At 46.2% G+C, this 15,234-nt stretch overlaps 1 protein-coding gene across 8 annotated transcripts in view; it reads left to right on the top strand.

Annotated features, from left to right (window-relative positions):
* The window catches only part of FEZ1 (fasciculation and elongation protein zeta 1), a 170,323-nt gene that overhangs the window by 84,133 nt on the left and 70,956 nt on the right, over nucleotides 1-15,234 (top strand). For 6 of the 8 annotated variants that reach the window (XM_039496125.1, XM_039496124.1, XM_039496123.1 and 3 more), the window contains one exon: nucleotides 4,752-4,838. The exons of the other annotated variants lie outside the window; for them this stretch is intronic. In XM_039496125.1, the coding sequence (XP_039352059.1) occupies nucleotides 4,752-4,838 (87 nt within the window). The remainder of the gene's footprint in view (nucleotides 1-4,751; nucleotides 4,839-15,234) is intronic. 8 annotated transcript variants of the gene reach the window in all.

Genomic DNA, 15,234 nt, shown 5'->3' with positions numbered 1-15,234 from the left:
ACATCAGGAGGAAGGTCCTGTGGTGAGGGCAAAGAAGGTATTGGGAGGAGGCCACGGTGCATTATGACTGATAGCCGTCATCGTCATACTCCTGGGTGCTCTTTTAGCTGACCTCAGTGAGGTCGGTCAGGGGCGCCTGGGCAGACATGGGAGTGACTCAGCCAGGTCATTCCCCAGTCGTACTGCACCGTCTTCTAGCAAGCACCCAGGAGATGACGATGGCTAGCAGTCGTACTGCAGCAGCTTCTGCCGAACACCCAGGAGATGACGATGGCTAGCAGTCGTACTGCACCGTCTGCTGCCAGCCTAAGATGTATAAGATAGATGGAGTGGATCAAAACAAGAAATAGACCAGATTTGTTTTGTATTAATTTGCTCCCACCTCCCCCCGTGAAATCAATGGCCTGCTAAACCCAGGGTTTTGAGTTCAATCCTTGAGGGGGCCATTCTGTGTGACAGTTGTTTGTGTTTCTCTTTGATGCAAAGCCCGGTGGTTGATTTTAATTCCCTCTAAGCCATGTCATCAGTCACCCCTCCCTCCATCAGAGTAACGGCAGACAATTGTTTCGTGCCTTTTTTCAGCGCAGACGCCATAACACTGGGAACATGGAGCCTGCTCAGATCACCACGGCAATTATGAGCACTGTAAACATCATGCGCATTATCCTGCAGTATATGCAAAACCAGAAGCTGCAAAAGCGAAACCAGGCAAGGAGGCAATGGTGGTGTGGTGACAAGAGTGATGAGGACATAGACATGGACATAGACTTCTCACAAAGTACAGGCCCCAGCAATGTGCACATCATGGTGTTAATGGGGCAGGTTCATGCCGTGGAACGCTGATTCTGGGCCCGGGAAACAAGCACAGACTGCTGGGACCGCATAGTGTTGCAGGTCTGGGACGATCTCCAGTGGCTGCGAAACTTTCGCATGTGTAAGGGCACTTTCATGGAACTTTGTGACTTGCTTTCCCCTGCCCTGAAGTGCCAGAATACCAAGATGAGAGCAGCCCTCACAGCTGAGAAGCGATAGCCCTATGGAAGCTTGAAACGCCAGACAGCTACCGGTCAGTTGGGCATCAATTTGGAGTGGGCAAATCTACTGTGGTGGCTGCTGTGATCCAAATAGCCAGCGCAATCAAAGAGCTGTTGATATCAAGAGTAGTTACTCTGGGAAATGTGCAGGCCATAGTGGATAGCTTTGCTGCAGTGGGATTCCCTAACTGTGGTGGGGCGACAGACGTAACCCATATCCCTATCTTGGCACTGGAGCATCAAGCCAGCGAGTACATAAACCGAAAGGGGTACTTTTCAATGGTGCTGCAAGCACTGGTGGATTACAAGGGACGTTTCACCAACATCAACATGGGATGGCCGGGAAAGGTACACGACGCTCGCATCTTCAGGAACTCTGGTCTGTTTCAAAAGCTGCAGGAAGGATCTTTCTTCCCAGACCAGAAGAGTACGCTGGTGCAGTTTACTGACTCGGATAGACCTCAGCAAAACCAATATTCCCATTGTTATTACTGCTTGCTATGCACTCCACAATATCTGTGAGAGTAAGGGGAAGATGTTTATGGTGGGGTGGGAGGTTAAGGCAAATCGCCTGGCTGCTGATTACGCACAGCCAGACACCAGGGCGGTTAGAAGAGTGCAGGCGGGCGCGGTGCGCATCAGAGAAGCTTTGAAAACCAGTTTCATGACTGGCCAGGCTATGGTGTGAAAGGTCTGTTTATTTCTCCTTGATGAAACCCTCCCCCCCTTGGTTCACTCAACTTCCCTGTAAGCTAACTACTGTCCCCTCTCCTCTTCAATCACTGCTGGCAGAGGCAATAAAGCATTGTTGCTTCACATTCATGCAATCTTTATTAATTCATCACACAAACAGTCCACACTACCCCAAATTCGACCCGGCAAGGCCAATTTCAGTGCTAAACCCCTCGTCGGAGGTAGAGTAAATAAATCGATTTTAAGAGCCCTTTAAGTTGAAAAAAAGGGCTCGTATGGATGGGTGCAGGGTTAAATCAAGGTAACACTGCTAAATTCGACCTAAAATCATAGTGTAGACCAGGCCTAAGTTTCTGTGTTGCCTTATGATATCAATATCCTGATTTAATACGAGGCACTCTGGTTCACCCATCTTATTATTTAGACTTCTAGCATTTGTATATAAGCACTTTAAGAACTTGTCACTTTTTAGCTGTCTGCCATTACATGATGTAATTGAATGGGATTCTTTTTCATTTGACTGTTTCTCATCAGATCCTATCCATAATTTATTATCTTGCATCCTCTCCTCCTTACTAAGACATAGAGAGTCTCCATTAATAGATCCTCCCCTAAGGGATGTCTCTGTCTGAACCATGTGCTCCTCTGCACCTGTTGGCTTTCCCCAGCCCTTAGTTTAAAAACTGTTCAATGGCCTTTTTAATTTTAAGTGCTAGCAATCTAGTTCCATTTTGGTTTAGATGGAACCTGTATAGGCTCCCCCTTTCCCAAAAGCTTCCCCAGTTCCTAATAAATCTAAACCCCTCCTGCCTACACCATTGTCTCATCCGTGCATTGAGACCCTGCAGTTCTGCCTGTCTAACTGGCCCTGCACATGGATGCTACCAGAGAATGCTACCATGGAAGTCCTGGACTTCCATCTCTTGCCTGGCAGTCTATATTTGGCCTCCAGGACCTCTCTCCTATCCTTCCCTATGTCATTGGTACCTACATGTACCGTGACCACTGGCTCCTCCCCAAGACTACACATAAATCTATCTAGATGTCTCCACATGTAGATCCGCAACCTTCACACCAGGCAGGCAAGTCACCATGTGGTTCTCCCGGTCATTGCAAATCCAGCTATCACCCACTACTAATACCTTTCTCTTTCTAATAACTGCAGTTCCCTCCCCCAGATAACACAACATCATCTGGCATCATAGAATATCAGGGTTGGAAAGGACCTCAGGAGGTCATCTAGTCCAACCCCCTGCTCAAAGCAGGACCAATCCCCAACTAAGTCATCCCAGCCAGGGCTTTGTCAAGATTGGCCTCTGGCTGAGGGGGGGCGGGGGGGAGACTTGTGGCCACGGCAGAGCAGCAGGGGGTTTCAGGGCTCTGGCTGTGGGGCTGGGGTGGGCAGAAGGGGTTGAGCTGGGGACTAGCTTCCCCTAAGGGGGGCTCCACCTGCCATCCATATTTATGACTGTTAGACCTCCACCTTGGGGTCAGATTGAACAAGAATTGGTATACTCACTCTCCCTTTCAGGCACTGTAGAACTGAATTATTATAGATTTTTTGGCTCCAGAGCTATCATAATCATGGCTGCGAGCAAGCTAGGTCAAACCTGGCTAGAAAGCTCTGCTTCCTTGTAGAGGTGAATGATCCTATGAGCAATCCCATCCTTAAAATTGGTGATAAAACCTTGATGTGGAGGGATTGGATAGTGAGAGGAATTATCAGTGTGTTGCACGTAATTGAGAATGATATATTTAAACCATTTGTGGATCTTCAGCAACAGTTTGGCTTGCCCTGCTCTGGAGCATGGAAATGTCTCCAATTAAAGCATTTACTTACAAATGTATTTGGACTGGATGCATTGAGAGATCCAAGACTTCCAGAACTTTTATTATTTTGTAAGAAACTTCTTGCATTTACCTGGCCAGCAGTATCATCACTGGGTCTCAGAGCCAGGACTCTGCCTGAGTAGGAAATGCTATTTCAGCCCTATAGCACAAGCTTCTGGAACCTGAGTCAGTTGACCTGGGCTCTGAGGCTTGCTGCCACAGGGCTTTTTGCAGTTTAGACGTACCCTCTGAGTGCTACAATACTAAAATAGTACAATTAATTTTAGTAAAATTAATACACTTTCTTTTAGCATGAAGAGAATAGTGGTGACTGTTTCCTTTCTATCAATGTATCAAGAAGGATCTCTGGCCCTAATTCCATCCTCTTCTGGCAAGCAGGGTCCAATCTGCTACAGGCTGAAAAAGGCTTGTTTCAGGATAGAAGGACTTCAGTAGGGCTACTTGTGTGCTCAAAACTGAGCATGTGCTTAAGTGCTTTGCTGGATTAGGGCCAGAATGCTCAGCAGCTTGCAGGACTGAGCTTATAAATCAGGTAGCAAAAATCCTTTCTGTGCCTAAACATGCAATCAATAAGTGATAAATTTTGCCATTTACCAGATAGGGACATTTTGTGGTCTTTGAGATCAATTTCTTAGAAAATGTTGGTAAGGGTGTTTGAAATGACAAAGTGGTAGAATGATTTTAAAACTCAATATGTGAGAAGAATCTAATAGGAATCTAACAGATCTAGAACATCACCAGCACTAAAGCTGATTGTGGATTACACACAGGGGCAGCTCCAGGCACCAGCACGCCAAGCACGTGCTTGAGGTGGCAAGCCACGGGGGGCACTCTGCCGGTTGCCGGGAGGGTGCCCCTGATTCACAGACACACCTTAGATTTTTTCTGTTGGCTTGTTCTGTTATTCCCTCTTCTACAACATTCTTTTCCCACATTCCTAGGTAAGAGATGGTCTGACATATCAAAGCATGCTGCATAATGGCCTTCTATTGTATCTCAGTGGTGGAGTATGCTTGGATTTTGAAGAAGCAGTGAACCTCATTTTCAGATGTTTCTCAGATATTTAGAGGGAGAGCAGTAATTCATGCAGTAAAATCAATGCTAGACTGAAGACCCAAGTGGGATTATACCTGCTGCTGACCAATCAGAATTTGGTTTGGGTTTTTTCTTCAGATCCACGAGAAGGAGGAGGAAGAGCTCAATGAGAAGAGTGAAAATGACTCTGGTATTAATGAGGAGCCTCTACTCACAGCAGATCAGGTACATGAACCTTCCTGAGTTTTTGCCCTGACCTTTCCTCTCTCTGAAAGGAGGGAAATTCTGACAAGATATTTTCCTTGCACCAAATCTCATCCCTATCAAGGTCACCTTTGCTATGGTAAGAGACACAGATCCTCCCTTATACTAAGCACAACAGCCCCTTCCCTCACTAAGCAAGTTAGCCACAAAGAACTGCCCATAGCAATAGTGGGAAGCCCAGGAGTCAGCATACTAAGAAACCTAAGAATCACTAAGGCCCTTCTCTTCAGAGTGAAAGGGGAGACTGTCCTCATATAAACCACCACTTAACCTTTGGCTTTATAGGAAAATGCAATTATTTGTAAATAAACATCAAGAACTATTTATGTTCAAAGGAGGGAGGGGCAGTGTAATCAGCACTATTCTTTACTATGAAGTTAGACCCGAAGTCCTAACTTGAGCAAAGCTCCCATTAACTTCAAATAGGACTTAACTAGAAGTTTTGCCTGAGTAGGGTCTCCAGGATGGAGCCCTTAATACAGTGTACAGCTACATTTTTACCTGCATAGATGGCAATGAAGTTGAGTCTGTCAACAATATGGCAAAGCTTAACCCAAGTAGAGTGTCTCTTTGTTGCACTCGTGAATTTATATTAATGATACATTATAAAGCAACAATAGCTGGATCATGATGATGCTGCTCACACAGTAATCAAAATGGCCTTTTCTGCAATTATTATATTCAGAAGATCAGAAAGTACAGTAGTCTTGGTAAAGGGATGAGGGTAGGGTGACTGTCTCTTGACTGTACTTGTGCTCTCCTTCACATCAGGGAAGGGCAAAAGTTCCCACTGTAAATGCTACCATGTAATTGAATAACAGTCCCATTACACAAGGATAGGCCCAGTCCCTCATCAATATCTCGGTGTAATTCCTGGTGCCACAAGTTATGCATGCACATAAAGGAGTATGGGGGGACATTGGAATAGACAGACCCTTCTACCTTGTTCACACTCAGCTAAAATTGACTGAACTGTAGAAATTTGGCTTTGCGGAAGTTTTGGTTTCGATAGCTCAGTGGTTTGAGCATTGGCCTGCTAAACCCAGGGTTGTGAGTTCAATCCTTGAGGGGGCCATGTAGGGATCTGGGGCAAAAATCTGTCTGGGGATTGGTCCTGCTTTGAGCAGGGGGTTGGACTAGATGACCTCCTGAGGTCCCTTCCAACCCTGATATTCTATTATTCTTCTGCCTGTCTACTCATTTGCTATAGGTTTGTTTAGAGAGGCAGGCTTTGTGTCTTATAATGCCAGCAGAGGCATTACACTGCTGTCTCTATAGCAGCATTTTTATTTTATATATTAGTTGAAGTGCTTCATCCCCTGCCCTCAACTAGGTGTCATATGTTGAAAAAGCCTTGCATTACACAAATATCCAGACTGTGCCCTTCCTTCCCCCTTTGAAGTTGATTTCCCAGTGGGAAAAAGACCATTTTCAGTTCTTTGCAAACAACCTGTTTGCTGGGCTAACTGTCAAGCAGATACAACAAGGAGTCCTTGTGGCACCATAGAGACTAACAAATTTATTTGGGCGTAAGCTTTTGTGGGCTAGAACCCACTTACATGGCTACCACTCTGAAACTTGTCAAGCAGATGGTTTGTATTTAGCGAATCAGTGACAAGAATAACAAGGGACATGATAAAGGTACACAAAGAAGGAATGATAAAGAAGATGCATAATGCAGAATAAGGGGGCATTAAATTAAACTTCCCAAGGGACAAGTTATTCTAAAATTGTTAACTGTGGGGTTTCTTCACCCTTCCTTTGAGACATCTGGTATGAGTCACACCATCAGAGACAGGATATTGGATTGGATTGACCCCTTGCTCTGATAAAATCTGCTGAGTCTTATGTTCTTATGGACATAAGATAGACCTGGTCCAGTGTCGTGACTAGAGCTGGGTGAAATTTTTTGGACAAATAGGTTATGCACCGTGAAAAACACGGTTTGGGATTAACTGAAACTATCTGCAAATTTATGTCAAATTCGAAAAATTGTTTCAACCAAATTGAAAAAGTTGAAATGTCTCAGTAATGTCAAAAGGAAATGGATCATTTTGACCCCAAACATTTATTTAAGTTGAGTGCTGGGGACAACTTCCTGGTTGCTGGAGGAACCAACTAGAGACTGTACTCCTCTTGACCTGCTGCTCACAAACAGGGAAGAATTGGTAGGGAAAGTAGCAGTGGGTGGCAACCTGGGCAGCAGTGACCATGAGATGGTTGAGTTCAGAATCCTGACAAAAGGAAGAAAAGAGAGCAGCAGAATACAGACCCTGGACTTCAGAAAAGCAAACTTTGACTCTCTGATTCCCTGGGAGGCTAATATGAGGGGGAAAGGAGTCCAGGAGAGCTGGCTGTATTTTAAAGAAGACTTATTGAAGGCGCAGGAACAAACCATCCCAATGAGCACAAAGAATAGCAAATATAGCAGGCAACCATCTTGGCTTAACAGAGAAGTCTTTGGTGAGCTTAAACACAAAAAGAAGCTTAAAAGAAGTGGAAACTCAAACAGATGACATGGGAGGAGTATAAAAATAGTGCTCGAGTATGCAGGGGTGTAATCAGGAAGGCCAAGGCACAATTGGAGTTGCAGCTAGCAAGGGATGTGAAGGGTAACAAGAAGGGTTTCTACAGGTATGTTAGCAACAGAAGAAGGTCAGGGAAAGTGTGGGACCCTTGCTGAATGGGGGAGGCAACCTAGTGACAGAATACGGGGAAAAAGCTGAAGTACTCAATGTTTGCATTGCTTCGGTCTTCACAGACAAGGTCAGCTCCCAGACTGCTGCACTGCACAACACAGTATGGGGAGGAGGTGAGCAGCCCTCAGTGGTGAAAGAACAGGTTAAGGACTATTTAGAAAAGCTGGACATGCACAAGTCCATTGGGCCAGATGCAATGCATCCAAGGATGCTGAGGGAGTTGGCTGATGTGATTACAGAGCCATTGGCCATTATCTTTGAAAACTCATGGCAATAAGGGGAGGTTCCAGATGATTGGAAAAAGCCAAATATAGTGCCCACCTTTAAAAAAGGGAAGACGGAGAATCCGGGGAACTACAGACCAGTCAGCCTCACCTCAGTCCCTGGAAAAATCATGGAGCAGGTCCTCAAGAAATCCATTTTGAAGCACTTGGAGGAGAGGAAGGTGATCAGGAACAGTCAACTTGGCGTCACCAAGGGCAAGTCATGCCTGACCAACCTGATTGCCTTCTATGATGAGATAACTGGCTCTGTGGATGTGAGGAAAGCAGTGGACATGATATACTTGACTTTAGCAAAGCTTTTGATACTGCCTCCCACAGTATTCTTGCCAACAAGTTAAAGAAGTATGGATTGGATGAATGCACTATAAGGTGGATAGAAAGATGGTTAGATCGTCAGGCTCAAAGGGTAGTGATCAACGGCTCCATATCTAGCTGGTATCAAGTGGAGTGCCCCAGGGGTCGGTCCTGGGGCCGGATTTGTTCACCATATTCATTAATTATCTGGATGATGGGATGGATTGCACCCTCAGCAAGTTCGCAGATGACACTAAGCTGGGGGGGAGAGGTAGATACGCTGGAGAGTAAGGATAGGATCAGGGGCGGCTCTAGAAAATAGGCTGCCCCAGGCAGCGCGGTGTGCTGCGCCGCCCTTCCTCGGTCCCGCGGCGGGTCCCCTCTTCCCGCGGCTCCGGTTGAGCTCCCGCGGCAGGTCCACCGGAGCCCCGGGACGAGCGGACCTGCCGCAGGCATGACTGCGGGAGCTCCAGCCGAGCCGCGGGACGAGCGCCGCCTCCGCAGTCATGCCTGCGGCAGGTCCGGTCGTCCGCAGCTCCGGTGGACCTCCCGCAGGCATGACTGCGGCAGGTCCACCGGCCCAGCCTGCCGCCCCCTACATTTGGCCGCCCCAGGCAACAGCTTGGTTTGCTGGTGCCTAGAGCCGCCCCTGGATAGGATCCAGAGTGACCTAGATAAATTGGAGGGTTAGGCCAAAAGAGATCTGATGAGGTTCAACAAGGACAAGTGCAGAGTCCTGCACTTAGGATGGAAGAATTCCATGCACTGCTACAGGCTGGGGAATGACTAGCTAAGCCAGGGTGGGCAAACTACAGCCAGGAGGCCACATCCAGCCTTTCAGATGTTTTAATCCGGCCCTCGAGCTCCTGCCAGGGAGTGGGGTCTGGGGTTTGCCCTGCTCCATGTGTGCCATGGTTCCGCGCAGCTCCCAGAAGCAGCAGCATGTCCCCGCTCCAGCTCTTACGCGTAGGGACAGCCCGGGGGGCTCTGCACGCTGTCCCTGCCCCAAGCACTGCATCTGCAGCTCCCATTGGCTGGCCACAGCAGCCAATAGGAGCTGCAGGGGCAGTGCCTGCAGATGGGACAATTTGCAGAGCTGCCTGGCCGTGCCTCCCCGTAGTAGCCGGAGGGTAGACTTGCCGCTGCTTATATATAATTAAATAGTTAGTGGAGAGTCTCCCACGTCAGTTGCCTAAGTACCAGGCTGCAGAGTCATTTTCATATTCATCATCATCCACAGTCATTAGATAGAGGGCAATTGAGGCTGCCTCACCCACATCCCTAACCTCTGGGCTAAAGCTTATAACAAAGGCAATACTGCTACCAGCTCCTCCTCTACAGTTTCGTGACTCTCGTCCTCATTTCCTTTCCTGAAACAAATGTTTCATTTTGACTCAATCTTTACACTTTTTGATTCTGAAACATTTTGAGATATATTGTTCTTGATTGAACCTGAAACACAACTTTTTTTGATTTTTCAAAATTACCCAGGAACCAAAAAATCCATTATTTACCCAGCTCTAATCGCAAACCCTTTGATTGTAGTTGCCATGTTACTTTCTGCCTATCACACCCCAGGCTTTACACTGCCAATTTCACATGCAAATTGTCTGGGAGTCTCTCTCTCTCTCTTTCACACACACACACACACCAACCAGTCAGAGCTGAGGATTAGTCACAGCTTCTTAAGAGAAAGGAATCTGCAACTAAATGGGTTCATCACTGGATGAAAGGTTGGAAAACAGGTTTTGTGGATGTAGGTTTTTTCCTAAATCCTACCCTCCCAGATTTCCTGATCCCCCTAGACACATTCTACAGTGGAGTTGTAGGGACAGTCCATCTCAAAATCAAATGGTGTAGTGCATTATAAAATTAAGCATTACTGGAAAGAAATGTATTACTATCAATACATCCTGATCTGAGTACAGGTACCCCATCAGCTCTTCAGTGTCACTAAAATAACTTACTGAACCCAGTCTCTGGGGAGATGTGGGAAGTTTTTGGCCCCTTTGCACAGCCAGAATGATGCAAAGGAGGTAGAATACAAGAGAAAATATGGTTCAGTGAATTAAATGGCAACCAGAAGGAGACTCATAACGTCCAGGTGAAGAAAGGCAAATGATTCCTTCTTTGTGAAATGGCTTTCCCATCCAGGTGCTGAGAGTCTAACAATAATCACCACATCTGAGAGTGGGAAAAGAAAATACATAACATAAATAAATATTCCCCTCTTTTTCTCCAATAATATTTGCAGGGTAATCTTGATTGGATTCAAGTAGTTTGGAGAAATAGCCTGTTTAATTGGGTTTTTTTGGTGATTGTCTTAATATTTTCATTCTCCATTATTATATCAAACTTTTTCTTTTTTAATTAAAATGTAAACTGCTTTCTCTATATAAGACAGAAGATCACAGCTCCTTTGCCAGTGATAAATAGCAAGGTGATAGGTGTCTTTAAAAAATGATAGTTGTAAATGACTAGATAGAAATGTTTCATTTGTTAATTGCATAGGATAGTGTATATGTTCTGTATTCTGTTAACAAGTGATTCCTTGACTGATACTTGGGAACATAGAAAGTGTCATTCTGGGTCAGGCCAGAGATTCTTCTAGTCTGGTAGTAACTGCCCAAAAACTTAATTAAGGTTGCTCGGAGTTAAGGTTACCCAGTGATGTCTCATGCCCTTCCAGTTCTGTAAATTGTGTCAATAGTGGTGAACAGGTGTTTTCTTATCATGGGGCTTATCAATAGTCTGGTGGTATACATGACATTGGTCTCTGGAGCTTAGTGAGGGGTAAGTAAAGACAATGTCTCAGAAGGAATCCTCAGGAAAAGAGTGGCTGTAACATTTTGCAATTCTGTAGTAGTTTGAGTGGAGTACGCTCAGTGTCTCGGTATAGGCCAGGTGTAGGTAGATCCTTTGCACCACACTTGAATGTCTTAAACCGGAGTTTTGCCTTCACAAAGAGAAGGTGTTAGAATTAGTCCTATGTGCTGTGTTCCTAGAGTGTTATGTAGCATCTGTAAGGGTAGAGTGCTTGTACATGTGCTATTGGTATGTTGGAACATACCTAAAAGGGCACTGTAGGCGTGTGTTGTTGGGGTCGCCCCTCTCTGGGGCGGCTGGGAGCCAGGCCGCCTCACTACACAAGTCCGGTGAGTCGGGGAGTTAGCCTGGTGGGGCAGGAAACAGTCAAGGGCTCAGGCCCTCAGGCAGGGACTGAGCACAGAGTTCAGTAATACGCCCAGGCCCTCAGTCAGGGCGGGCAGCAAACAAACAGTTCAGGGCTCAGACCCTCAGGCAGGGGCTGAGCACAGAGTTCAGTAATAAGCCTGGGCCTTAGGTCAGGGCGGGGCAGCAAACAAACAGTTCAAGAGCAAAGCCCAGGCTCCTGGCTCTGAGCGGCCGGGGAGAGGGGGAGACTGCCACCCGCGAGCTGGGTGGCAGGAGGGACGCAGGCCCGCCCACTCCACTGCGTCCCAGCCCGGGCCCTGACAGCGGCAGGCGACCTGCTGCTGTGTCAGTGGGGATCCTGGCCGCAACACACTGACATCAGCTCTGGGTGTTCCCCAGCCAGACTAGAGTCGGCTGCCCCCGGGCTACTTCTGACCTCCCCCTCTAGCAGTACCTGCATCTGGTTGGCATCCTCTACGGCATCGAGCACCATGGGCTCCTCGGGGTACTCCGCGAGCGGTAAGCTGGGCAGCTCCTCTGGGTCCCTTCTCACCGGTAGGCTTACTGGTTTCTCTGGGGCCTGGTCGGTATCTGGCCTTGACTGGTATGGCCAGTCCTCGGGCCGGTCACAGGCCGCAGGAGTCTCCCCAGCGGGAGCTAGGGCACCAGCGTCCAGCCTCTCCGGTGGCCAGGCAGCTTCTGAGCCCTGGGGTTGGGCTTTTATACTTCCGGTCCTGCGCCTGGACCTCTGAGGGGCAGGCGCAGGCTCTAGTGGCTCCGCCCACTTTGGCATCCGGAGGGGCTCATCCCTCTCTGGGGCAGCTGGGAGCCAGGCCACCTCACTACAGGCACAATTAATGTTGCACTGTGGGGGTGAAGCAGCAACTGTGCAGTGAGCCAGGTGTCCCTTCCCCATTGGCAGAGACAGCATGGAGAGGGTGGGCAGTTCTGCATTTCTTCTCATGATTATGGAACAATGATCCCCTGATCCCCCGCCCTTGGCCATGATGAAGAATTGTTGAGGGATGGGGAGTATTATAGGGAGGGAGGGAGGAATATGACAGGGCACAGATGGCACCACTTCCCTTCCATTCCAAGTATGTCACTGGAGGGGAAGGTGCTCAACTTTTGCCCATTGTGGTTCTGCTCTGTCAGTGCTTCTGAGCTCCCAGAGAGAAAAGGTCCCTTTGATGACAGTCTCTTTTTTGTCAAGGGTTCATAGAAAAACTACATTTTTGGAATCTCAGTTCATCATCAAATCTCTAGCCATCAGACTGGATTTTCTAAAACAGTGTTTGGATGATTCCTTACACTAGTAAAAGTTGTTGTCTAGGGATGTACTGGCCCCTCAGTATGTGTACCAGAGCACAGTTCTAAGGGGCAAAGGGTCAGAACCCCCATCCCACACATACCCTTTTCTGCTCCACCCCCAACACACATATTCTGCCCCACTGTTCTGACCCCCCTATATTTCCTAGCTTTGCACCAAAAAAGTAATAAGAATCTTAAAATGTTGTGAGCAGCTCATGTTACAGAGTGCTGTGTATCAAGAGTCTTTTCACTAAATGACCAGAGACTTTCTTTCCCTTGATCACACTCGGTCCCATTGTTCAGTAAAGAAGTGTATAAAACTCATGATGACATTACCCTAACTGCTTATTAGAGTCTTTCTTCTTACATCTGTTTAATTATTGCTAGTTTCCTTGACAATACTTCTAACGTAGAATCTGAATCTGCCATGTGGATTTTAGAGCACTTCAAAATACTACTTTTAAATAAAAAATGTTGGTCTCAGGGCAACATTTCCAAAAGATGCCCTGGCAGAATATAGACAAAGAACAAGGACTTGCACAACACACATTTTCTCAAAGCTGATGGCAGGGCCGCCCAGAGAATTCAGGGGGCCTGGGGCAAAGAAATTTTGGGGGCCCCTTCTATAAAATAATTGCAATATTATATTCTCCTGGGGGCCCTTGCGGGGCCCACGGCAAATTGCCCCACTCGCTCCCCCCCACTGGCGCCCCTGGGAAAAATAAACCTTCCGCATTTTGGCACAAACCCAGTTTTGAGAAAACTTCTTTACAAGGTATCACTGGTTCTCATTATCAGCTAGTGCTAGAAGGCACTAAAGCTCATTAAAAGGGTTGGACAAATATTTTCCATCAAAAATTTTTCTGGATCGAAAACTAGGGGTTTTTAAAAAGCAGAAAAAAATCACGGACAATGTCTGCTTTCCTTCAAAATTTGTTGTTTTTTTAATTGAAAAGCTGAAATTAATCTGCCAAAACCTGAATATGGTTTGAGGTTTCAGAAGTGTGTGACCAAATATTTGCTGCTTGCTGTGTTTGATTGTTTAAAGAAACAATAAAAAAATTCTGCTTAAAAAAAATCCAAAACTTTTGAACCACCTCAGCTTGTACCCAAACACCTGAGCCCATCCAGGCAGAGATTTTTCCAGGTTTCTGATACTCTGCTGGCTTCCTTGACTCATATCTGTCTCCATAACTTTGGGTTCATTTAGGTTAGAACGTAAGAACAGCCATACTGGGTCAAACCAAAGGTCCATCCAGCCCAGTATCCTGTCTACTGACAATGGCCAATGCCAAGTGCCCCAGAGGGAGTGAACCTATCAGGTAATGATCAAGTGATCTCGCTCCTGCCATCCATCTCCACTCTCTGAGAAAAAGAGGCTAGGGACACCATTCCTTACCCATCCTGGCTAATAGCCATTAATGGACTTAATCTCCATGCATTTTATTCATTATTTATTTATTATTATTCATATTCAATTTATTCATAAATGATCTGGAGAAAGGGGTAAACAGTGAGGTGGCAAAGTTTGCAGATGACACTAAACTATTCAAGATAGTTAAGACCAAAGCAGATTGTGAAGAACTTCAAAAAGATCTCACAAAACTAAGTGATTGGGCAACAAAATGGCAAATGAAATTTAATGTGTATAAATGTAAAGTAATGCACATTGGAAAAAATAACCCCAACTATACATACAACATGATGGGGGCTAATTTAGCTACAACGAGTCAGGAAAAAGATCTTGGAGTTATCGTGGATAGTTCTCTGAAGATGTCCACGCAGTGTGCAGAGGCGGTCAAAAAAGCAAACAGGATGTTAGGAATCATTAAAAAGGGGATAGAGAATAAGACTGAGAATATATTATTGCCCTTATATAAATCCATGGTACGCCCACATCTCGAATACTGTGTACAGATGTGGTTTCCTCACCTCAAAAAAGATATTCTAGCACTAGAAAAGGTTCAGAAAAGAGCAACTAAAATGATTAGGGGTTTAGAGAGGGACCCATATGAGGAAAGATTAAAGAGGCTAGGACTCTTCAGTTTGGAAAAGAGGAGACTAAGGGGGGACATGATAGAGGTATATAAAATCATGAGTGATGTTGAGAAAGTGGATAAGGAAAAGTTATATACTTATTCCCATAATACAAGAACTAGGGGTCACCAAATGAAATTAATAGGCAGCAGGTTTAAAACAAATAAAAGGAAGTTCTTCTTCACGCAGCGCACAGTCAACTTGTGGAACTCCTTACCTGAGGAGGTTGTGAAGGCTAGGACTATAACAATGTTTAGAAGGGGACTGGATAAATTCATGGTGGCTAAGTCCACAAATGGCTATTAGCCAGGATGGGTAAGAATGGTGTCCCTAGCCTCTGTTGGTCAGAGGATGGAGATGGATGGCAGGAGAGAGATCACTTGATCATTGCCTGTTAGGTTCACTCCCTCAGGGGCACCTGGCATTGGCCACTGTCGGTAGACAGATACTGGGCTAGATGGACCTTTGGTCTGACCCGGTACGGCCTTTCTTATGTTCTTATGTTCTTATGTTCTTATTATGTTCATTTACCTGTTTCCTAGAGATTGGCTTCATGTG

This window comes from Mauremys reevesii, linkage group 12 (assembly GCF_016161935.1).
Source record: "Mauremys reevesii isolate NIE-2019 linkage group 12, ASM1616193v1, whole genome shotgun sequence".
NCBI lineage: Eukaryota > Metazoa > Chordata > Testudines > Geoemydidae > Mauremys > Mauremys reevesii.
Note: the sequence above shows the minus strand (reverse complement) of the source record. Positions and strands in the feature narration are given on the sequence as shown.